The following is a 23,689-nucleotide window of genomic DNA, read 5'->3' on the forward strand; positions in this document are numbered from 1 at the left end:
TAGAGGATGCCCAGTTCCTTTCCGCTTCAGGGGTACCTACACACGCTAGAGGATGCCCAGTTCCTTTCCGCTTCAGGGGTACCTACACACGCTAGAGGATGCCCAGTTCCTTTCCCCTCCAGCGGTACGTACCTACACGCGCTAGAGGATGCCCAGTTCCTTTCCTCTCCAGCAGTACCTACACGCACTAGAGGATGCTCAGTTCCTTTCCGCTTCAGGGGTACCTACACGCTGGAGGATGCCCAGTTCCTTTCCCCTCCAGCGGTACCTACACGCGCTAGAGGACACCCAGTTCCTTTCCCCTCCAGGGGTACCTACATGCGCTAGAAGATGCCCAGTTCCTTTCCCCTCCAGCGGTACGTACCTGCACACGCTAGAGGATGCCCAGTTCCTTTCCGCTTCAGGGGTACCTACACACGCTAGAGGATGCCCAGTTCCTTTCCGCTTCAGGGGTACCTGCACGCGCAAGAGAATGCCCAGTTCCTTTCCCCTCCAGGGGTACCTACACACGGTAGAGAATGCCCAGCTCCTTTCCCCCTCCAGCGGTACCTACATGCGCTAGAGGATGCCCAGTTCCTTTCCGCTTCAGGGGTACCAACACGCGCTGGAGGATGCCCAGTTCCTTTCCCCTCCCGCGGTACCTACACGCGCTCGAGGATGCCGAGTTCCTTTCCCCTCCAGTGGTACCTACACGCGCTGGAGGATGGCCAGTTCCTTTCCCCTCCAGCGGTACCTACACGCGCTAGAGGACGCCCAGTTCCTTTCCGCTTCAGGGGTACCTACACACGCTAGAGGATGCCCAGTTCCTTTCCCCTCCAGCGGTACCTACATGCGCTAGAGGATGCCAGTTCCTTTCCGCTTCAGTGGTACCTGCATGCGCTAGAGGATGCCCAGTTCCTTTCACCTCCAGCGGTACCTACACGCGCTAGAGGATGCCCAGTTCCTTTCCCCTCCCGGGGTACCTACACGCGCTAGAGGATGCCCAGTTCCTTTCTGCTTCAGGGGTACCTACACAAGCTACAGGATGCCCAGTTCCTTTCCCCTCCAGCGGTACCTGGACGTGCTAGAGGACGTGCTAGAGGATGCCCAGTTCCTTTCCCTTCCAGCGGTACCTACACGCGCTAGAGGATGCCCAGTTCCTTTCCGCTTCAGGGGTACCTACATGCGCTGGAGGATGCCCAGTTCCTTTCCGCTTCAGGGGTACCTACATGCGCTGGAGGATGCCCAGTTCCTTTCCCCTCCCGCGGTACCTACACGCGCTCGAGGATGCCGAGTTCCTTTCCCCTCCAGTGGTACCTACACGTGCTGGAGGATGGCCAGTTCCTTTCCCTTCCAGCGGTACCTACACGCGCTAGAGGACGCCCAGTTCCTTTCCGCTTCAGGGGTACCTACACACGCTAGAGGATGCCCAGTTCCTTTCCCCTCCAGCGGTACCTACATGCGCTAGAGGATGCCAGTTCCTTTCCGCTTCAGTGGTACCTGCATGCACTAGAGGAAGCCCAGTTCCTTTCCCCTCCAGCGGTACCTACACGCGCTAGAGGATGCCCAGTTCCTTTCCCCTCCCGGGGTACCTACACGCGCTAGAGGATGCCCAGTTCCTTTCTGCTTCAGGGGTACCTACACAAGCTACAGGATGCCCAGTTCCTTTCCCCTCCAGCGGTACCTGGACGTGCTAGAGGATGCCCAGTTCCTTTCCCCTCCAGGGGTACCTACACACGCTAGAGGATGCCCAGTTCCTTTCCCCTCCAGCGGTACGTACCTACACGCGCTAGAGGATGCCCAGTTCCTTTCCTCTCCAGCAGTACCTACAAACGCTAGAGGATGCCCTGTTCCTTTCCCCTCCAGGGGTACCTACACGCGCTAGAGGATGCCCAGTTCCTTTCCACCTCCAGCGGTACCTACACGCGCTAGAGGATGCACAGTTCCTTTACGCTTCAGGGGTACCTACACGCGCTAGAGGATGCCCAGTTCCTTTCCCCTCCAGGGGTACCTACACGCGCTGGAGGATGCCCAGTTCCTTTTCCCTCCAGCGGTACCTACACGTGCTAGAAGATGCCCAGTTCCTTTCCCCTCCAGCGGTAGCTACACCCGCTAGAGAATGCCCAGCCAGTTCCTTTCCCCTCCAGCGGTACCTACACGTGCTAGAGGATGCCCAGTTCCTTTCCCCTCCAGCGGTACCTACACGCGCTAGAGGATGCCCAGTTCCTTTCCGCTTCAGGGGTACCTACACCCGCTAGAGGATGCCCAGTTCCTTTCCGCTTCAGGGGTACCTACACACGCTAGAGGATGCCCAGTTCATTTCCCCTCCAGCTGTACATACCTGCACACGCTAGAGGATGCCCAGTTCCTTTCCGCTTCAGGAGTACCTACACACGCTAGAGGATGCCCAATTCCTTTCCGCTTCAGGGGTACCTACACACGCTAGAGGATGCCCAGTTCCTTTCCCCTCCAGCGGTACGTACCTACACGCGCTAGAGGATGCCCAGTTCCTTTCCTCTCCAGCAGTACCTACACGCGCTAGAGGACGCCCAGTTCCTTTCCCCTCCAGCGGTACCTACACGTGCTAGAGGATGCCCGGTTCCTTTCCGCTTCAGGGGTACCTACACACGCTAGAGGATGCCCAGTTCCTTTCCGCTTCAGGGGTACCTACAGATGCTAGAGGATGCCCAGTTCCTTTCCCCTCCAGTGGTACCTACACGCGCTGGAGGATGCCCAGTTCCTTTCCCCTCCAGCGGTACCTACATGCGCTAGAGGACGCCCAGTTCCTTTCCGCTTCAGAGGTACCCACACACGCTACAGGATGCCCAGTTCCTTTCCCCTCCAGCCGTACCTACACGCGCTAGAGGATGCCCAGTTCCTTTCCGCTTCAGGGGTACCTACACACGCTAGAGGATTCCCAGTTCCTTTCCCCTCCAGCGGTGCCTACACGCACTAGAGGATGCCCAGTTCCTTTCCCCTCCAGGGCTACCTACACGCGCTAGAGGATGCCCAGTTCCTTTCCGCTTCAGGGGTACCTACACAAGCTACAGGATGCCCAGTTCCTTTCCCCTCCAGCGGTACCTGCACGCGCTAGAGGACGTGCTAGAGGACGCCCAGTTCCTTTCCCCTCCAGGGGTACCTACACGTGCTAGAAGATGCCCAGTTCCTTTCCCCTCCAGGGGTACCTGCACGCGCTAGAAGATGCCCAGTTCCTTTCCCCTCTAGGGGTACCTATACGCGCTGGAGGATGCCCAGTTCCTTTCCCCTCCAGCTGTACCTACACGCACTAGAGGATGCCCAGTTCCTTTCCCCTCCAGCGGTACCTACACGCGCTAGAAGATGGCCAGTTCCTTTCCCCTCCAGCGGTACCTACACGCACTAGAGGATGCCCAGTTCCTTTCCCCTCCAGGGGTACCTACACGCACTAGAGGATGCCCAGTTCCTTTCCCCCACTGGTACCTATACGCGCTAGAGGATGCCCAGTTCCTTTTCCCTCCAGCGGTACCTACACACGCTAGAGGATGCCCAGTTCCTTTCCGCTTCAGGGGTACCTACACGCGCTAGAAGATGGCCAGTTCCTTTCCCCTCCAGCGGTACCTACACGCACTAGAGGATGCCCAGTTCCTTTCCCCTCCAGGGGTACCTACACGCACTAGAGGATGCCCAGTTCCTTTCCCCCACTGGTACCTATACGCGCTAGAGGATGCCCAGTTCCTTTTCCCTCCAGCGGTACCTACACACGCTAGAGGATGCCCAGTTCCTTTCCGCTTCAGGGGTACCTACACACGCTAGAGGATGCCCAGTTCCTTTCCGCTTCAGGGGTACCTACACGCGCTTGGGTAGCGCCCCTGCCACTCGCTCCATGCATTTGCAGGAAGAGGATGCCAGTTCCTTTCTTCTCATTTTAGGCTATTCCATTAACAAGTGTTCTCAACGGATTGACACCAAAATGGCAACCCACCAGTGCCTCCAGACTGGCCGCTCCTGTCAAAAGAGCTCCACCGGGAAGAGAGAGAGAGCTGCTATGCAGAGGCGACGAGCAGACGCAGCAGTAAGGAATGACTCGCTGCCAACTAGCAGCAACACATGCAGCGGTACGACATGAACATTGTCCAACGCGTGCCACCATTGGCACGGCAGACCTGCGAGGCATAAATGGGCTGCACTTAGACCCTCTTATGTCTTCAGATGTCTGCAACACCTCCTGGACAAGGAGCACAGGGCGAGATTGGGCCAGTGCACCAGTGGGGGAGCCCCGAGTGTGAGGGGGGGGGGGGGGGGGAGTGGATAACACTGGGGCACAGGATGATGTGGGTTGTTCGGAAGTGGCAGACCAAGAGACCAGAAGGAGGAAGGACGCTGGAGGCGCTTTTCTGAGGTGAGGTATTGGATGGTGGGAATAAGTGGCACTGTGTTGCGAGTGTGTGTAAGGGTTGAGAGCAGAAATGGAGAGCAGGAGTGAAAGGATGGTGGATGAGTAAGAGGATGGATGGGGTACTAGGGCTGGAGAAGGGAGAGTAGAGAGGAGTAGTGGTGTTGTGGTGAGGGTATAGCAGCAGAAGAAGAGTATTAAGGAGTAACACCGGAGCATGGAGGTAGGTTTTAGAGGGAGACGTTGGAGGGACAGTGGAATAGGCAGAGAGAGAGAGCAGGAGGTGAATGGAGTCGGAGAGAGCGGAGTAGCTGGAGGAAGGGACAGTGATGTAAAGATGCAGGGAGAGGAATAGAATGGGACTCGACTGAGGCCCCTTTAAAACGAACCCAAAAGCAGAATAGGTCCCAGAGGAAGGTTAACTAGAGAAGACAGTGCCTTTAGGCTCTCACCCGCAAAGGGATGGAAACTAGACCGTCGGGTGATTGAATAATAGACCCTAACCTGGGGAGAATGCACGCATGGGTTAGGGGTGGCCTTGGGTTCGCTAGAGAGAGGGGGGGGGGGGGCTTTTCGGGAAAGTTAATAAACGCTGCTTGAGAGTCAATGGGTCATTGAGGCCATCTTTGATACCTAGAATCTCATCAGCAAGGGCACCCATCATCACGCTCTAGCAATATGGGAAAACTCATTACTGGGGGATGTCCTGTGATGCTCAGTCCGCCTCATGATCGACCTGTGGGATCTGCCCGGTTCTCACCTTTCTCTCTTTCTTGCCGAAACTCATCCCAGGCGTTCCTTTCTCCACCACTATGCAGGAGATGCCCTTCGCCCCGCTTCCTCCCGTGCGGCACATCACCACATAGACATCCGTGTCCCCCCCGCCACTGATGAATGCCTGGGGAGAAACAAGAGAGAGCACGCAAACGCTGGGCAGAGACAGGACTCTTCAGGGTTAGTCATGCAGGGTTTGTGGGCTCCGGATTTTGTTAAAAAGAGAGAAACCGAAAGATCAGGGTTTATTAACTGTTGTGCAGCAGCTCAGTAATAAAAACACCACGTCATGCTGCACTTTCCAAGCTTCTAAGAGCTATATTATGATGTCCATGTGACCTGTGAATGATGAAAGACCGTTATCCCTAATGCGTAACTCTCATACCCCCCCCCCCCCTATAGGATTTCTCCTTAAATTGATGGGAAACTGAGCAGGTATTGGGAGGGTGGAGCCGGGGGTGGGTGGGTTTCATAACATTGACATGAGGCATAGAGCAGTGGTCTCCAAATGTTGGGTCTGGTCCCCCTTGAGGGGGCCTGAGGGTGTCCGGAGGGCGGCTGAGGCTCTTCCAGAAGTGTACAGTGACTGCTTTTAATAGAAAATAGGAGCACAAATGGCACCTGGCGAGGGCAACACAACATTTTGAATCGAAGGGGGGCTCGGCATAAAACATTTGAATTCCACTGGCCTACAGGATTCCCGGTCCGCCCGGAACACAGAAGTAAACTGGAGGGGCGGTGTCATGCTGGGATTAATATTCAGAGGAAAATAAAAGGTAAAGAGAAGGACTGAACTGAGTGCATTACATACATTGGGAACAAGAGGGCGCCCTTAGATCATAAACAGAGATTAACTACACAGTTATTTGAACAATTGTGTCACCATGGCCAGTTATGAGCAAGCCCAACCACAGTTTTTAGTAGCACCCGGCAAGCGTCCAGTAAAATGGAGGGTATGGATAGGGGCATTTGAGACGTTTAGCTTCAGCTTTAAGAAACTCCATGAATGTGTGTATCAAATGGAGTATGTGCCAGGAACAAAAAATGTCAGATCAGATTTTGCCTAGGGAACGTAATCTAGAGGTTGAGTTGCAAGTTTATGCAAACATTAAAGAGTTGTCGTCAGGATCACACGGTGGTACCTACCGCCTTTGAGCGTCCGTGCAAGGCTGTGGGGCGTTGCGCATGAAGAACATGAAGGGTCTACACAGAGAGACAGGAATGTGGGCGAGATGCATTGATGGCCAAAATGGACAGGTGTGGTGTATGTCAGGCAGCTGACAAAGGTATGCAATGCAGAAATGGCGTCCCGAAACACCATAGAGCCAAATAGCAGTGGATTTTATAGGCCCCATGCATAGAGTGAGCCCGGACGATCGATAGTAATTACAGACTATCATTCTCAGTGCCTGAAGGTGGAATTCAGGTAGTACCGACCACAGCTAGTGCGATTGAGTTTTTGCATGACTTGCTGGGGATAGAAGGTACTCCAGATATGTTTATAACAGATAATGGCATGCAATTTACATCTACAGATGCAATTGTTTATGAATGAGTATCCAAAGTTGGAGAACAGCCCTACATCATCCTCAGGCTAATGGGCAGGTAGAGAGAGTCAAAAGGACGATCAAGAGATGCATTCAATGGGCTATGATGAATCACGTACCTGTACACACAGAGATAAAATGACATGTTGTGTGCATATCGCACCACACCCCACGTTGTGACAGGAATTTCACCCTTTGATTTACTACAGGGAGAAAGCAGCATCAAAGTTGGTGCCTGCACGGAAAGTCGCTTAACTGGCGCAGGAGTCCTCCAAAAGAAGTGGGGAAAATTTGCAAAAGAGTGTTGGAGTCTTAGTGGAAGAACAAGATGCCCTTTGACAGCCGCAAGTGTGCGAGAGAATGTGATATTGAGGTATTTATTTATTTATTTACAGGAGCCATGGTGCGAGTGAATAAGCCATTCAAGGTTGCCAAAAGGAGTGGGTCACAGTATTTTAATTCCAATGTGGTTACTGAAACTAGTCGCAAGGCAGCAAATCTTGGGAAGAGCGGAATAAGGAGAGAATGGTCTGATGGGTTTACAGATAGAAGCATTGAATGGCAGTCGTGGTACTATGGATTTTGTTAGTGAGAGCAATGGGACGCCATAGAAGGAGGAACTCTGTGGCGAACAAGTAAGGGGGAAAAGAGTGAAGTGTGTGATGTATAATCAAAAAGCAGGTAAGAGCACAAGGAACATGGGGATACTGCGCTGAACTGGCCCGATTTAGTACGGATACGTTGAGCTGCCAGGTGTAAGATTCCCATGGGGCGGTGCTCATGTGCCCAAAGTAAGGGAGCGATGAAATGTTGGAATCTTACGATATCGGCGCTGCGTATAAGATTCATAAAAATGTCTTAGGTATTGAGCAATACTGTGTCACGATAAATAAAGAGCACTCTTGCTCTAGATTTTCGCCATCGGGTCTTTATTGTTGCTAGAGGTGCCGACACGTGTTTCGACCCCAAAAGGGTCTTTATCAAGGCTGTACCATTTATAAGTCATACCACAGTTTGGGCAGATTGGTAATTGGTCTCAGGTTGATTAGGTGACACATAAAGCAGCCCAATGTGTGCAGAGAGAGTGTGAGGTTTTGCATGGTGATGGCGTTTGGTGACAACTGAGCGGGATGGCATGCACATGTTTATCTGACGAGGTGGGTGATGCAAAGGGTTGACAAATATTAACATTGAAATTCACAATTGTATATCATTGTTCATATATACATCATTCTATGGAATAACCACACATTGGTAGGATATGCTGGTGCACCAAGGAAGGAAAGGAAGAGAAGAACAGTAGGTTCGGTTAGTGTCAGAATTTAGGTTTTATGAAGCTAATGCAAATCTGATCATGTGTGCTAACCCGGGATAATGCTCATCAGGGTTAGTGTTCCTAAAAGGCCCCATGGTTGTGGCTTGGTGCCAGAGGACGTTCCTTAAATTATTACACCGAATAGCGATCTGTGGAGCAAAGTTAAAACAAGCAGCAGATAAAAGCCAGAGGGCAACCACACCTACCTTGGAGCCATTGAGGATGTAGCGGTCACCTTGTCTCTTTGCAGTCGTTGAGAGGGACGCTGCGTCACTTCCGCTTCCTGTGCAAAATGGTGACATGTGAGGAATCAATGGTATAGGAGCTATACGGCCACCAGCCACACATCTCCATTAGTCACTTGCACACCAGGATCGCACACACACTCTTCTGCAATCTATAATGCGAGTCGCCTCCCTGTTTTTAACCACAGGAGTGGTTGCTCTACTGCAGATTCAGGAAACCCACCTGAAGAGGTTGCTGCACCAATGGAGCAACACTGAAAAGCTGCCTGCACTTCAGAATCTGACCCAGAGTCCTATGTTTGGGAGCCCTCCTGCACCCTTAGTCATCAGAACGACCCTTGGTTTGGTGGACCACACGAAACCCCAGCATAGACTGAGACAGGACAACCTGGTGTGGAAGTGATCTGCAAAGGAGCCGCCAGAGCAATGAACCTGGAAAGAAGGGAGAACTGTTCAGCTCTGAGCTGCACAGACACTGAAGTAAACGCAGAACTGCGACTCGACGCCCATACCGTCCTGCATGCCTTTTGAAGTCTCTGGCAGCTCATGGAGTCAACACCTGCAGCAGTGCATACAAAGCCACCGCACTGAGACAGGCGGCATGAGAAGAGATCAAGATGGATTGCAGAGGAGGCCAGGATAATCAGAGAGAAATGGTGAAAGTCCACGAGAGCAGGTGGAGGGTAAAGAAGTCACAGCGAGATGGAGAGGGGCTCCAAGGGTCCTGTCTGGCTGCGATCAGAGCTAGACTTTCTATTCCCAGTGGGCAAAGAGCCGCATAGCCAGGGCTGTTGCTAGGTCTGGAAAAGACCTGGGGCTATGCTACTATGGGAACTGTCAGGACTGGGGGCTAGCTAACCTTTTGGTTGTAGCTCCTGAGATTCTATCCGGGACTACAACCAAAAGACCAGGGGCTATAGCCCCCTTAGCCACCCCCCTAGCAACGCCCCTGCACATAGCACATTATTTATTTATAGCATGTGTGTCACGCCCAACCCAGAGAGTATCAAAGCGTTGATTACTTAAGAACTTGATTTGTGACAATCTTAGGATTCTGGTTACATACATATAATCAGTTACAACATGTTCAGAGGAATTGACTGCTTTGGTTCGGACCCTAGTCGAATTTGTCAAAGAGACAGGTTTTGATCACTTTCTTGAAGCGCTGGTGCGATTTCTCATTTCTAATGTGAGCCGGTAATGTGTTCCAAAGCGTAGGTGCAGCTACTGGGAAGCTAAAGCCTCAATCTGGTTTGTAACGTGGAACATTCAGGAATGTGCTAGAACAGGATCTTAGCAAACATGAAGAGACCTTTTGGGTTACGGTGTTGTTCAGATAGATAGGGGCATCATTGATGATACATTTGTGGGCAATGATCAGGGCCTTAAAGAGGATTCTCGTTTTGACAGGGAGCCAGTAAACCTCTTTTCTGATATGGGAGATATGATCCTTTCTTTTTAAGCCAAAGGCCGCACGCAAGGCTTTATTTTGGAGAAGTTCCTATTTTGCAAGATTAGAGGTGGTGGTGCCGAGTAGAAGGATGTTACAGTAGTCTAGTTTTGAAAGGATGCGGGCTCAGGCTACAGTAAGGCAGTTCTGGGGAGTGAGGAATTGACGGCTGAGGGAGATAGGTTTTGCAGTGTAGGCAGTACAAGTGGATAGGGAATTCATGTGTTTGGTCATGGAGAGGTTAGCATCTAGGTAGCCGCCTAGAGTTTTAACTTGTTCCACAACTGGGATAGAAGTACCATCGATATTTACGGCAGCATAGCTATCATTTAGGGATTTTAAGCGGGCGGGGAGAGCCTACAACGAGGATCTGGGTTTTCTCATCGTTCAGACATAGTCTATGGGTGGCCATCCAGTTTTGGATGATTGAGTAGATCTTATTAATGGTGGCAGTGTCTGGTCTGTGGTCCCCCGTGATAGGATTCAATATCTGGGTGTCATCTGCTAAGTTGGTGTAGATGACGCCCATGGAATCGAGCACTGCAAATAGGAGTTTCGTGGAGATATTGTAGAGTTTGGGTGAGAGGCAAGTGCTTTCACGGACACCTAGAGGTACTGTGATGGGATCAGCATCCTCATCACTGAAAGATTCTGGGAGGTGCGTTCCGATAGGAATGATTTGATCCGTAGGGTGGCTTCTGGGGGAAAAATGAAATGTTCAGCCAGAGCAAGGCACAACTTGTCGTGGTCTACCAGATCGAAAGCAGCTGAGAGGTCAAGTAGGAGTAAAATGCCTATGTTAGCTAGGGGTGTCACGGTATTGGTTTTATGGCGGTATGATAACCTTCTTGCCAAATGACGGTATATCATGGTTATTGCAGTATAGCAGGTGGAGTTAACTCATCTTAAATATTTTCTTAAAGGTCATACTTGTCAGCATTTTGAAACTTGTCTCTGCACATTTTTAGCTGATCCTCCAGGAATCTAAGGCGGCTGCAGATTTGGTCTTTCATGGCGTTCACTCGTTGATGGCCTTGAATGAAAGAGTGACCAGTGGAAGTGTTAAAATGCACATTTTGAGCAATGAGCTTGATGCTCAGTCACAGGTCATCGCTTTGAAAATCGGCCTCGACCTGCATTATTTTGGAACCACATGGCATGGGCATCATGACCCCTCGCTGCGATCAGTCATAAAAGTTTCTTTTGATAACACTTTATCCCATTAAAGGGCAAAAAGTCACTCATGTGAGGTCTGAAAGCCCATGTCATTGAGTTTCTTTTGTCAAAATGTCATAGCCAACACACACTCACCGAAAGGTTGAATATTGATCAAATCACTATAGCTCGTTTACCATCTGCCTGGTGTATCATAAAGGTCTCTGATGTTGGACTCGCCACTGACCATGTGATCCTAACAGGACAGCGTTCAGTGGGCGCTGTTGATTTTTTTCTTGATTCTTGCAATACATGTTCATTTACCTTCTTAAAGAGAGTGGCACAAAAAACTGTTTGAAAATGACAACGTTAAAATACATATCAGCACAAATATGGCCTAGACCACCACCCACCCCACCACCCCACCACCTCACCACCCCACCACCTCACCACCCCACCACCTCACCACCATTTCCCCCAGGTCTGAGCTCATTAGGACCCTTGCCATGCGAGTTGAGAGGGAGGAATGCTTTCATGGGTGGAGTCACAAATCGAGGCTAGACCTGAGAAATCTCTCACCAACATTGCTCTGGGTACTCCAAATTGAATGTAGAATGTGTCCGGCCTGCTTGAGTCCAGTGCCATATGCAGAAGGCAGGTGAAGGATCAAGTGAAGCAACAACTCTATTGCCAATGTGTAAATCTACACGGAGGACAGTGGGGCGGAGGGCAGTTTATATACTAGCACACAGCACTGATAGGCCCAGTGTTCATACAGTCTACAGAGCTAACGTTTTTTGTGGACATGCATCGGAAGGGCATCCAGTTCATTTCCCCCCTTTGAATTCTGGGATGTGTAGTTCCCCATCTTGCAAATTGGTGGGGAAACTACAAATCGGCTGATCTTTAACCCGACTCTACTGATCACAGAGAAAGAGTGGTCACAGCATCAAAGATGTATTTACTAATGTGGCCTCACTTTCCCTATGCTCTTGTCTGCCAAACGCCACATCCCACAGTGCAAGATCCAGAATGCACGGCACTTGCTTACTGCAGCCTTTCCAAATCAGATTGAAAAGCTCACTTAATAGCTGCAGGCCCTAAAACGGTGTACCGGTATAAACAACGCAATGGTTATTATAGTTCAATTAAGCTGTTCACGGTATACGGTTATAGCCCTAATGTTAGCGGAGTCTCGGATGCTGTGCATCTGGATTTTTTAGGTGTAGTAGCGCTGATTCGGTACTATGTATGGGGGCGGAAACCCAATTGCCTGGCTCCTAGCAAGTGATTACTTTCCAAGTGGTGTTGGATTAGTGTGGGCTACTCGGTCAATTGTCTTCAGTAGGAAATTAATGGAGGTGATGGGTCAATAGTTGGTAGGTGTGGTGGGATCAAGGGAAGGTTTCTTTAGTAGTGGGGTTACCCAGGCCGAATTGATGCTAGATGGGACAGAGTGGGAGTTAAGGAGGCATTGATAAAGTCAGTGATAATGGGCACTAAGGCTGGTGCACAGAGTTTGACCAGTCGGGCGGGGAAGCTGTCACCTTTGCAGATGGAGGGTTTGAGGGTGGTGATGGTAGCTAAAACCTGCTCTTGGGGTACTTTACTGAATTTAAATTGGGAAGCAATGGTAGTAGCATTAATGCTAGGTAAGTGTGAGGGTACACTTTTGCCCGCTAGCAGTTTTCTCTTGATATTTATTTTCTCTTGTATTATGAGGATTTTGTATGTCAGTGCATTTTGGATGGTGGTACACCAAGCTTTGTCTGAGTGGGTGGTTGCTACTGTAGGGATGGGAGATTCTAATTCCCTAAATATGGAGAACAGTGCTTTAGTATTTGATGACACATTAGTAATTCGAGTGTTGAGGGAATTTGCTTTGTGAGCTATCACTGTCAATTTGTAGGTTTTATTGGCTGCGGTAAGCACATTCATTGTATTGGTGGAAGGGTTCTTTTTGCGAAGGTGCTCCAATGCTCTTGATTCGGCCTAAGAGTAGGAGTTCTTCATCAAACCAGAGGTTCGCTCGCTTCGGTTTGTGTGGGATTTTGGAAGTGAGTGGGGCTGCTATGTCAAGAGTGGATTTCAGACAAGTGTAATAGAGAGTGGAAATACTGTCAGGGTTGGAATCTGCAGGAGTGGGTCTTTGAGCGCGTCAATAAGTATGGGTATACGTTTTTCTGCTGCGAGTTTACGGGTATTTCTGATGGAAATAGGTCTATGGCTAGCGGATAATGAGGCCTGTGCCTTAGTGGTGAGGAGGGTGAAACGCATTAGGAGGTGGTCAGTCCAAGTAACTTCAGAGATCGATTCTAGGTTTATAGCTCCGTTAGACGTCAGGATCAAGTCAAGCATTCTTCCTTTAGTATGCGTGGGGGAGTTGACAATTTGTGTGACGTGCATGTCAGAGGGCAGAGGTGAAGCAGTGGCTTTACGGTCTAATTTATCATCAAATCCAAGGTGTATATCTCCTAGGATAATGAAATTGGAGTGCAGTTTCAGAAGAGGAGTAATGAGCAGCGGGATGTCGAGTTCGGGATTGGTAGTGTTATTCGGTTGTCTGTAGATAAGGAGGAGGTTGACTGTGGTTTTAGGGTCTGTAGTGAGTTTCAAGAGCAGGAGTTTGTATTCCTTAACAGGGTCTATGGAGCATGGTCTAAGCTGCACAGCGGTTTTGGAGATTACTGCTACTCCACCCCCTATGGTATCCTGGCGGTCTGTCCTGAGGATAGTGTAGTCGGGAGGGATGGCTAGTGCTAGAGATGGGCCAGACGCTGAGTGCAGCCATGATTCCGTGATAGCTAGGAAGTCATGTATGTCAATGGCATGCGCTCCTAGGGAGCAAGCATTGATCAGGGCACCTTTGAGACTAGTGTTGGGGGCCACTATGTGGGTGACTGTCAACAGTGGAAGGAATGGCAGAGATGGGGTCCTTATGCATTATCCCCTGCTGTGAAGTAGGGGGGTTCACCGAGTGCTATACTAGCAGGTTTGTGCATCCGTGTGGTAATAGTGGTGTGTGATAGGTGGCCAGTTAAGCAAGAGTGGCGGTTGTTCTGGCATGTACGTAGAGAGAGTCTAGCTTGCCCATCTATTCCTAGTACAGGGAGGGTCAAATGTTGAGGGTCTGCTAGTATTCTGACGTTGAGTCATGCAATGCGAGTTGTGCCTGTGAACGGAGCGGTAGGCCCAAACTGTATTGTTGTGCGGGGTGTTGTGCGCGAGAAATAGGGGTGGTTTAGAGGATGGAGTATCAGTGTGGGAGATGGAGTTTTGCAGGTGGTCTTGGGAATACGCTCGGTGGGCATTTTAGTAGGCAAAGATGAAGGTTGTTGGAGCTGCGTAAAAGAGGGTGGCTGTTTATTTGGGTAGGTGGGGGAGCCCTGTGCTTGTGGCTCGAGGGTCTGAGGAGTGACTCGAAGGGTGTTTGGGGGTTACTGTGGAGTTGGGATTTCTAACTGATAATGAACATCCGATAGTGGATTATAAGGCAATACAATTGGGAAAACTTTTGGGAGGAAGGGCGTTGGGCATAGAGTAAGGAAGTGGCGTGGGCAATAGAGGTGGGCAGCATTGGGTGCTACAATACAAGGGAGAAAGGGACGTGCAGAGTGTAAGCTGGGTGCCACCCTCCAGAAGCGTCACCTGGGCCCACATTCCTGTAAACAGTGTGTGAAAGCTCCATACAGAGCTGGGCAATATATCCTTGGAGAGACCCTGTGAAGTGCTGGTTTCCCGTTCCCGAAGGTACTGTGTGAAAGCTGTATAGCGAGCTGGGAAAACAGTACGAGGTCAAGAGTAAGTTAGACTCCACCTTCCTGAAGAGTTGGCTGGGAGCCACATTCCTGAAGGCACTGTGTGAGGCTTGCATAGGGTGAGCACTGCACTATATATTCCTGAAGGCACTGTGTGAGGCTTGCATAGGGTGAGCACTGCACTATATATTCCCGATAGCACTGTGTGAGGCTTGCATAGAGTGAGCACTGCACTATATATTCCCGATAGCACTGTGTGAGGCTTGCATAGGGTGAGCATGGTACTATATATTCCTGAAGGCACTGTGTGAGGCTTGCATAGGGTGAGCATGGTACGATATATTCCTGAAGGCACTGTGTGAGGCTTGCATAGAGTGAGCACTGCACTATATATTCCCGATAGCACTGTGTGAGGCTTGCATAGGCTGAGCATGGTACTATATATTCCTGAAGGCACTGTGTGAGGCTTGCATAGGGTGAGCATGGTACGATATATTCCTGAAGGCACTGTGTGAGGCTTGCATAGGGTGAGCATGGTACTATATATTCCTGAAGGCACTGTGTGAGGCTTGCATAGGGTGAGCATGGTACGATATATTCCTGAAGGCACTGTGAGAGGCTTGCATAGGGTGAGCACTGCACTATATATTCCTGAAGGCACTGTGTGAGGCTTGCATAGGGTGAGCATGGTACTATATATTCCTGAAGGCACTGTGTGAGGCTTGCATAGGGTGAGCATGGTACAATATATTCCTGAAGGCACTGTGTGAGGCTTGCATAGAGTGAGCACTGCACTATATATTCCCGATAGCACTGTGTGAGGCTTGCATAGGGTGAGCATGGTACTATATATTCCTGAAGGCACTGTGTGAGGCTTGTATAGGGTGAGCATGGTACGATATATTCCTGAAGGCACTGTGTGAGGCTTGCATAGGGTGAGCATGGTACTATATATTCCTGAAGGCACTGGGTGAGGCTTGCATAGGGTGAACATGGTACGATATATTCCTGAAGGCACTGTGTGAGGCTTGCATAGGGTGAGCATTGCACTATATATTCCTGAAGGCACTGTGTGAGGCTTGCATAGGGTGAGCAAGGTACTATATATTCCTGAAGGCACTGTGAGGCTTGCATAGGGTGAGCATGGTACTATATATTCCTGAAGGCACTGTGTGAGGCTTGCATAGGGTGAGCACTGCACTATATATTCCTGAAGGCACAGTGTGAGGCTTGCATAGGGTGAGCACAGTACTATATATTCCTGAAGGCACTGTGTGAGGCTCGCATAGGGTGAGCATGGTACTATATATTCCTGAAGACACTGTGTGAGGTACAGGTTGAGCACTGGACTATATATTCCTGAAGGAAGGCACTGTGTGAAGCTTGCATAGGGTGAGTATGGCACTGTATTCCTGAAGGCACTGTGTGAAGCTTGCATAGGGTGTGAAGGCAGAGCGAACTGGGCGCTACCAGGCGGGTCATTTGTGGCCATGAGCCCAGGCACAAAGCTTGTGGGTGCACAGATGCGCCAAACAAACAGAGCTTACATTGAACCCAAAGACAGGGTCAAAACGGACCCAACTGCAATGAACTGTGCAGTGACCCCACGCAGGCTTGTTCCTCTCCATGACCGTGCCCATGCACAGATGGAACCCAAAACAGCACCAGGGTTCATATAGACTTAAGCTAAACCCCTTAGCCTCATTTTCACCCACAGGAAGTGAACATTAAATCTGCATAACAGCCACAATACTAATCATTTCTGAAATAGAAGTAGTAATAACTACCCACCAAGAATTATTCACTGTTCAACTAACATAGAATAACAATATTTTAAAAAATGACCAATTTGTTCGACTTGATTAAAAATAAATATGTAAGAGCCATCACAAATGTCTTAATAGTCGAGTTGCAGGGAGTTTTCCAAGGTTTTTATTGGATTTCTCAGGGCCCCTCGTCTAGAAAGAACCAATCCTCCCCTGCCCAGGCATACATACATATTTACCAATTAGTGACCCCGACTGTCTAGGTTCTAACTGATACTCGAGGTGATTAACCTAATTCCCTCATCTGTCCAATCTCCCTTAGAGACTTTCTAGAGCAGGGGTCTTCAACTTCTGGCTCACCAGAGGTTTTGGACTATGACACCCATGATCCTTTACTATTGACTATAGCGGCTAAGGGTGGGGGTTGTAGTCCAAAGCACCTGGAGATGCAAAGGTTGCAGACCCCTGTCCCAGACTGACCCGACCCTCAGACCCCTGTCCCAGACTGACCCAACCCTATCCGATGGTTAGTGAACTAAACAAGGGGTATTGATTGTGCCCTTCAGACCCCCTGCCCATTGGGTCACCTTTCTGTCACGCCCACATCTCCCACTTTGAGGTTCTCCTCTTACTACTCTCCTCCCCTCTTCTAACTCTACTTACTAAGCCGTCTTCCATCTGATGGCTTTCACGCCCAAGCCCTGCCTCCACCCTTTCATGAGCTACTCTCTCGCCACAACAATTCTGCAACCCGCTTCCCACTTCTGCTCCTTCCTCCACACTACAGTCTATCTCCATGTAATGCTGCCACAGAACAATGATGGCAGCTCGAAGTGTGCAATGTCCCGTGTGGGGGGTGGGGGGGGGCAGGTCTTGTTTTATTATTATCAGTATTAGGGTATTTACTGTGCACAGTCCTAGCTTCGAGAAGCCACTGAGCGCTTTACAATAGGGGAGGATCCACATGGTGAGGGAAGCAGAGCAACAAGGGAGTGGGGAGCAAAGAGAGGGGGAAACAGGTGGCCACTTTGTCCGCAAGGGATCTACAAACAACTAGGGGAGGAAACAGTGGGGAGGGGAGGGTGTGTGGACCTAGGTGTTAGGGAGAAGCCATTCCTTGAAGAGGAGGGTCCTACGCTCCTTTCTGAACTGTAGAAGTGAGTCTGGTAATGAAGAAAGAGTCCAGAGTCAGGGGCATAGCCCGAGCAGCCCCATTTTCTGGTTCTTGCCTTCCTGCACCAGCAGTTCTCTCAGAAGACTCCACCAGATGCTGGATTAGACCTGCTTTTTGTCACAGAAACATGGTTGAATGATGCTTCAGTAGCTATGCATCATGAACTAGCTCCTCCCGATTACCCAATTCAGACTATTAATCGCCCAATAAAAAGGAGGCGCTATTGCAGTCATTTATAGATCATACCTGAAGGTGCCCCCTTTAGAATCACCCCAGTGGAATTCAAAGTCTCAGATAGGTCAGCTAAATATATGGCTCCCCCCCAACCCCCACCCCCTCCGATTCTTGCTTTACGTAATCTTAGTTTACCTGCCCCCTTAGTCCACAACCTCTCTCGCCAACATAGATCTCCTTTTGTCTGACACAGGAACCAGACATCAAGAGTTAGCCTGCCTGGGAGACTTAGCATCTTGCTGGAGAATTCTTCTTCACAAGAGTCCTCTCTTACATAGCCACGATCTGACGCTTTTTAACACACCTTCCACACATCAGCTTGGCCATGGCCTAGACCCCACGATTGTCTGCGGGCCTGGCCTTAATCTGAATTCGATCTGTCCGGTTTCCTGGACCACCCATAGAAGATGATCTCCCCTTTCTAGGAAGAGGAAGGGTCTTGAGGCCATCCCTAATACTGTATTAGCTGATGCTTTGACCCATACCAACACCATATCTGACTGTGTGGAAGTCTTCAGACAGGGGTGTAGCCATATGGAGTCTGTTTGTATTGAAAACGCACGCCTTTCTGTGAATAAACCTATAAAATCTTCCAATCCCTGGTACTCTGCACAATTGGCCTCTTTAAAGAATACATATCGCCAGCTAGAAACGTTATGGCGAAAACAGAGTTCCCCCACATGGCAATAAAAGTGAAATTGGCTTTGAAAGAATATAAATCTGCCACCTTCAAGGCAGAATCAACATTTCTACACAAAGTTCAGTCATCATACTTCAGAAACTGTTTTCTACCATTTACAAATTCCTCCCACCCAGATGTAATCTACTATCTCCCAAACCTTCCCTCTCTCAGCTAACTCTTAATGTTTTTTTCATTGATAAAATTAAAAATCCAAGCTACTTGTAACCACAATCTGGCACAGGTTCAAAGCACGCTATCCCTATTGACCATTTACCTTTTAACAGAGCTTACTGACACTCCCCTGCAGTTCGACTTTAAACCTGTTCCCTTGGACTCGGTCTGACTGCTATTGAACAACCTGAAACCCACCATTGATAATCTTTTTGTCCTGTCTGGCTGTGCAGCCAAACGGATCTGCGTGATCCGACCGCGGCTGATTTTTCTGCGGCCGGAAAGTTTGCATTAGAAATGTGCGAACAACCAAAGGTTCGCACATTTCCCATGCAAACACACGTACACAACACCCACACTCCCAACATACACATACCCTACTTACCTTCATCTTCACGCTGAGTCCCTGCGGCGCCAGTTCCCTTTCACTTCCGTGATCGGGAACTGGCGCCACAGGGTCCTTTTCTTTTCTTTTTACGGGGGCTGCAGGGGTTTCCCCCGCAGCCCCTGCTCACAATATTGTGTGGTACAGTGAGCGGGGTGTTGCAGGGGACACCGGGTGTGCTTCAAGGGTGTGCCCCGCAACACCCCGCTCACTGTACCACACAGTATAGTGAGCGGGGTGTTGCGAGGGACACCCCTGCAGTCTTTTTTTTTTTAATACTTACCTATAATGCTACCACCAAAGGTTCGAACTTCTGGTGGTTCGAACCTTTGGTGGTAGCATTTTTAGGACTTTTTGTCCATGCAAACCTTTGGAAGCGGTCCGTTCGTACAATTCCCAGCCAAACATCTTGCCGTGGAGCGGACACCCTTTATAACCAAGTTCAGTAATCTTTCTCTGTCCCAAGGAGTAGTTCCTTTGGATCTTAAACTCGCTAGTTTCCCTTCTTTTAAAAGAACAATCTGGATTCCAGTATTTTGCATAATTATCATCCAGTTGCGGGACTCCCATCGCCAGGAACTGTTCTGGAGAAAATCTTGACTACCCAACTCCAGGATCACGATGAGCATCACTTGCTTCCGGACACCTTTCAGTCTGGATTTTGCCCCAAGCATGGGACCAAAACGGCACGGTTAGCAGTCTGGGACAGTCTTCTTGAGTGGCCAGACAAAGGGGGGGCTTTCCCACATGGTACTGTCAAATCTCTCTGCAGCATTTGACACAGTGATCATAACATTCTACTTTCCCGTTTGAAATCAGTAGGAGGAGTCTCAGACAAAGCTATGTTATGGTTTCATTCATTTCTGACGGAGCGCTCCCAACAGGTCAAGTGTGGTGAACTCATCTCAGATTCCCACCAATTAAGTGAGTGTATTCCTAAGGATTCAGCACCCGGTGCTTCTCTTCAATCTGGATATGAAGCCGTTCTTTGACATCTTTAGAAAGTTCAATTTTAACTTCAACTCATATGCAGACGACATCCAACTCTTTGTGAAACTTGATCACGCGGACGATACATTCCTGACAATAGACCAGTTCCTGAATGAAGTCGATCTCTTAGAACGATCTTCAATTGAACGCCAACAAAACCGAATTAGCCCCATTTGGCACGAACCATCCGGTCAAAGACTCCACTAAACTTTCTCCACCCCCTTGCCTCAAGGGTGCGAATCTGACCTATGCCTCCAAAATCAGGAATTTGGGCTGTATTTGGCAAACCAACCCAGGTAGTGACTCCTGGCCGGTAAACTAAGGTTGGTGCCAAAGTACAGTCTGTTTTCCACTCTCTTCGTCTGGCGCTTCCTTTCATTCCGTCAAATGACCACTCTCTCGTAGTGGGTGCTCTTGTCAATTCACGTTTGGACTACGGCAATAGTCTTCTTGCAGGCTGTCCAGACTGCAGAGAGCACAAAACGCAATAGTTCCGCTCGTCTGCAAGGTTTCTAAAAGAAGACACGTCAGCTTTACGCCGGTCATTGCACAGGCTTCCTGTTTTGGAGTGAATTAAGTTTAAGATCCTTTGCCTAATTTTCAAGCGTTTGCACAGCCTTACACCGTCCTATCTGGCCAACAAATTAAATTGTTATCAGCCTAACCGATCCAGACGATCGGCCGACAAATGGTTACTTGTCGCCCATCCGTCATGCTGCTGCTTTAGAGGGGGAATCAGCGGTTCTCAGTTTATGGTCCTAAGCTTTGGAACTCGCTAACTTTGCATTTCCATTACACTAATCCTGCTCACTTTTGGAAATCGCTGAAAACCTTTTAGTTTAAATAACCCATCAATTTTAGCATAACCTAAATGATTCTAGCTTTCTGGTGAGTGTTCTTCTCTTCGGAGATCCTTCCGTCTGCAGTACGAACTGCGGCGAGATGCAGGCAATTTTGCCTGGTTTTCCAGCACAATATAAATACAAAATACAAAAAAAGGCTATTTTCACAGGGTGGGGTTATGTTCCGGGTGGACCAAGGGGCCTGCACCAGTCTCCTACCCAGGTGGGCCAAAGCTGCGTGCAGTGCGCGGCTTTGCAGATAGCTACGTGGGAGTTCTAGCTCTCGCTCGGTTGTTTTAGGTAAAGTGTAATGCAAATGGGTACTGCACATAAACTGGCACACGCGGAGAGGACAGGAATTGGGTCCCAGCCAACTGCCAGCATCCTCCTCTGGAGTAGGGCCGGCTCTGGATTCCTCCCTGCTGGGCTCATCAGCCCACGATGGGAGTGGTTTCCATCTCCCCTTGACAAGGTCAAGGGTTCTGACCTCATCACAGAGCCAATGTAGCAGGAACACTCCACAGGTGGAGCTTAGCTGCACAACAAGATCCATTTTCTTTGCAGATGGGTTTCAAGAACCGGGCTGTTCAAATAAGGACTATGGTAGGCAAGACCTATGAAACATGTTCGACAGTTTCCAAACACTAATTAGTGCATCGGCATTTGCTGTTGTCCCAACTTCCTACTACAGCCTTCACAATGAGTTAGCCCAACCTTGTCTTAGTGTTGCTTTGAGGAGCCTCCTCTGGCAAATTATCTGCAAAATCTAAACCTTGCCATCTACACAACTTCACCGCACAAAGTTATCCTTCACTAATAAGATACACACTCGTTTCCAGGCATTTGAAAACAGTAGCATTTCAGTTTTCTATTTAGTTCTCCCTGTAGTGCTAGACTAGTCTTTTCAACATTCTTTGCAATTTGATCAAGCATTGCAGTGTCTTTAGGCCATGTTACAGAAGATCCTTTAGTTCTGCAGGATATCTGCATGGGCAGCTAGGGTAAGGGATTAATAAGGGTATTGATTCTACTGGGAAATCAATACTAGTGCTTTGGCACACAATGCTCATAAAGGGAAGGGGTTGGGGGGGCAGCAGTTGGCTTCACATCTCATTCCAATGTTTGGCCACAGAGCCCGTTTAAGGTCAATAGGGAAGAGGGCACCACATTGGGTGTTTTCATAGCATATCCCCAGTAGAAGAGATATCAACAGCAAATTAAGAGATACACAGGGGTCTCCAACAACTTATTACATCATTCAAATTCACTCTCTCTGGCGCACTATATTCCACCAGTACACACTTGGCCCCATGGCACAAGGTAGCCCTCCGCTAGTCACCTGCTGTCCTATCAGCAACAGGCGCGCTGCTCTCCTGCAGTGGAGCACCACAGCTGCCCGTGGGTCTAAAATCTTCCATGACATGCTTGCTTTTCCCACTAGACTAAAGGCGTGCTGTGCTCCTCTCTTACATGCCCTGTAATAGACCGCAACCCCCCCATTACAGACATGCATTTCCTCTACATTGCCGCTCTCCCCCCTCCTCCATATCCCCCCACCGCGCCGCTCCCTTCCCCCAGTATTGGTTCCTCCATTCCCCACCTGTATCACACCGACACTACCGCCCTTCTGTCACTCAAGGTCATGTCCATACCGCCATTGCACACCACTAGGTTCCCAGAGTGACACCTTTCACTAAAGGCAGCCATTTTGCTCCATTACTTGTGAGCAGTTCCCACTCCATGCTGCACCTACTAGTTCCTCATCCAAGACAGATTCTGCCAATCTAGCAAGACCCCACGCCCTTCAGCATTGCACTAGAGAGGGGTAATACCTGGCTCCGTGAGACAGTAGGAGGCAATCTTTTCCATGCTGCATAGGGACGGGCAGAACCGGTGTCTTTGCTCCTCATTTCCAAAAGTATCGATCATCCAGACACACATGCTGCAGAGAGGAGAGAGCGAGACAAAGACCTTCACTGAAGTGGAATTCAATGTGGGAAAATTAAAAAAGGCAGGTGACAGAGCTATGCTGGTGCATTGAAAGCTCAAGTACGCCTAACCACCTTATTCCACACCCTAATACATGCCACTAGACCCCCTGGCACATACGCACTCAATTGGGACTCCTCGTGCGATCAGGTGAATTCCTTGAGGCACATGCCCCATTTGGGACTACCTCACTAATGAACCCTGCTCCAGTCGAGGTGTGTGTATACTCCATTCTGAACGCATAGCTACTGAATAATTGACATACACTCAATCATAAGTCGATAACCATCAAGTGCACACATACAATCGCAACGCATAAACACAACAACTAAGTGATGCTCTCTCGTACACTTTATGCATAGTAGTAAATAACCTTGTATTTCATTAACTCCGTTGGGATGGCTGCTGAGCCCTTTCCTTGCTAAATGTTGACACTCATCCTGGTCATACTCATCCTGTGAACACTCATTTAATCCCATGGAAATGTACGTTCACTTTTGAAAGTGGGGTTTCTCGATGTACGTGCACTTGTGTACAGGCGCGACATGATCATACGTACACACTCATGAATGCCAATTGTAAGGAAGGTATGGTATCAACATTAAGTGACCACAGTTCAAGGGTGTTTATTGAACTTTAAAAAGGGTTTGAAAAACACCTATCTAATCCTAAATCTACAGATGGGAGAAAGCTACACCATCAACTAATAACACAGTCCTAGTGGTGTCTCTTCAAAATAGAAGGGCCTATACTAAAAAAAACCTATTGCCAATCCTTACCTCTAAATACAAATAGTGTGGGAAATAATGTTAAGAAAAAGAAAAGTGTTAAAAATGATACATCAGGATGTTCACGCAGTTG

General features: G+C 49.2%; 1 protein-coding gene across 1 annotated transcript in view; it reads right to left on the reverse strand.

Annotated features, from left to right (window-relative positions):
* Window positions 1–23,689, reverse strand: part of ACAD8 (acyl-CoA dehydrogenase family member 8) — a 54,906-nt gene that overhangs the window by 15,590 nt on the left and 15,627 nt on the right. The window contains exons 4-6 of the mRNA XM_069614111.1: window positions 22,672–22,781; window positions 8,194–8,270; window positions 5,112–5,249 (exon numbers count right to left, since the gene is read on the reverse strand). Coding sequence (XP_069470212.1) covers window positions 5,112–5,249; window positions 8,194–8,270; window positions 22,672–22,781 — 325 coding nt within the window. The remainder of the gene's footprint in view (window positions 1–5,111; window positions 5,250–8,193; window positions 8,271–22,671; window positions 22,782–23,689) is intronic.

Source organism: Ambystoma mexicanum, chromosome 9 (genome assembly GCF_040938575.1).
Source record: "Ambystoma mexicanum isolate Mex_15411 chromosome 9, UKY_AmexF1_1, whole genome shotgun sequence".
Classification (NCBI taxonomy): Eukaryota; Metazoa; Chordata; class Amphibia; order Caudata; family Ambystomatidae; genus Ambystoma; species Ambystoma mexicanum.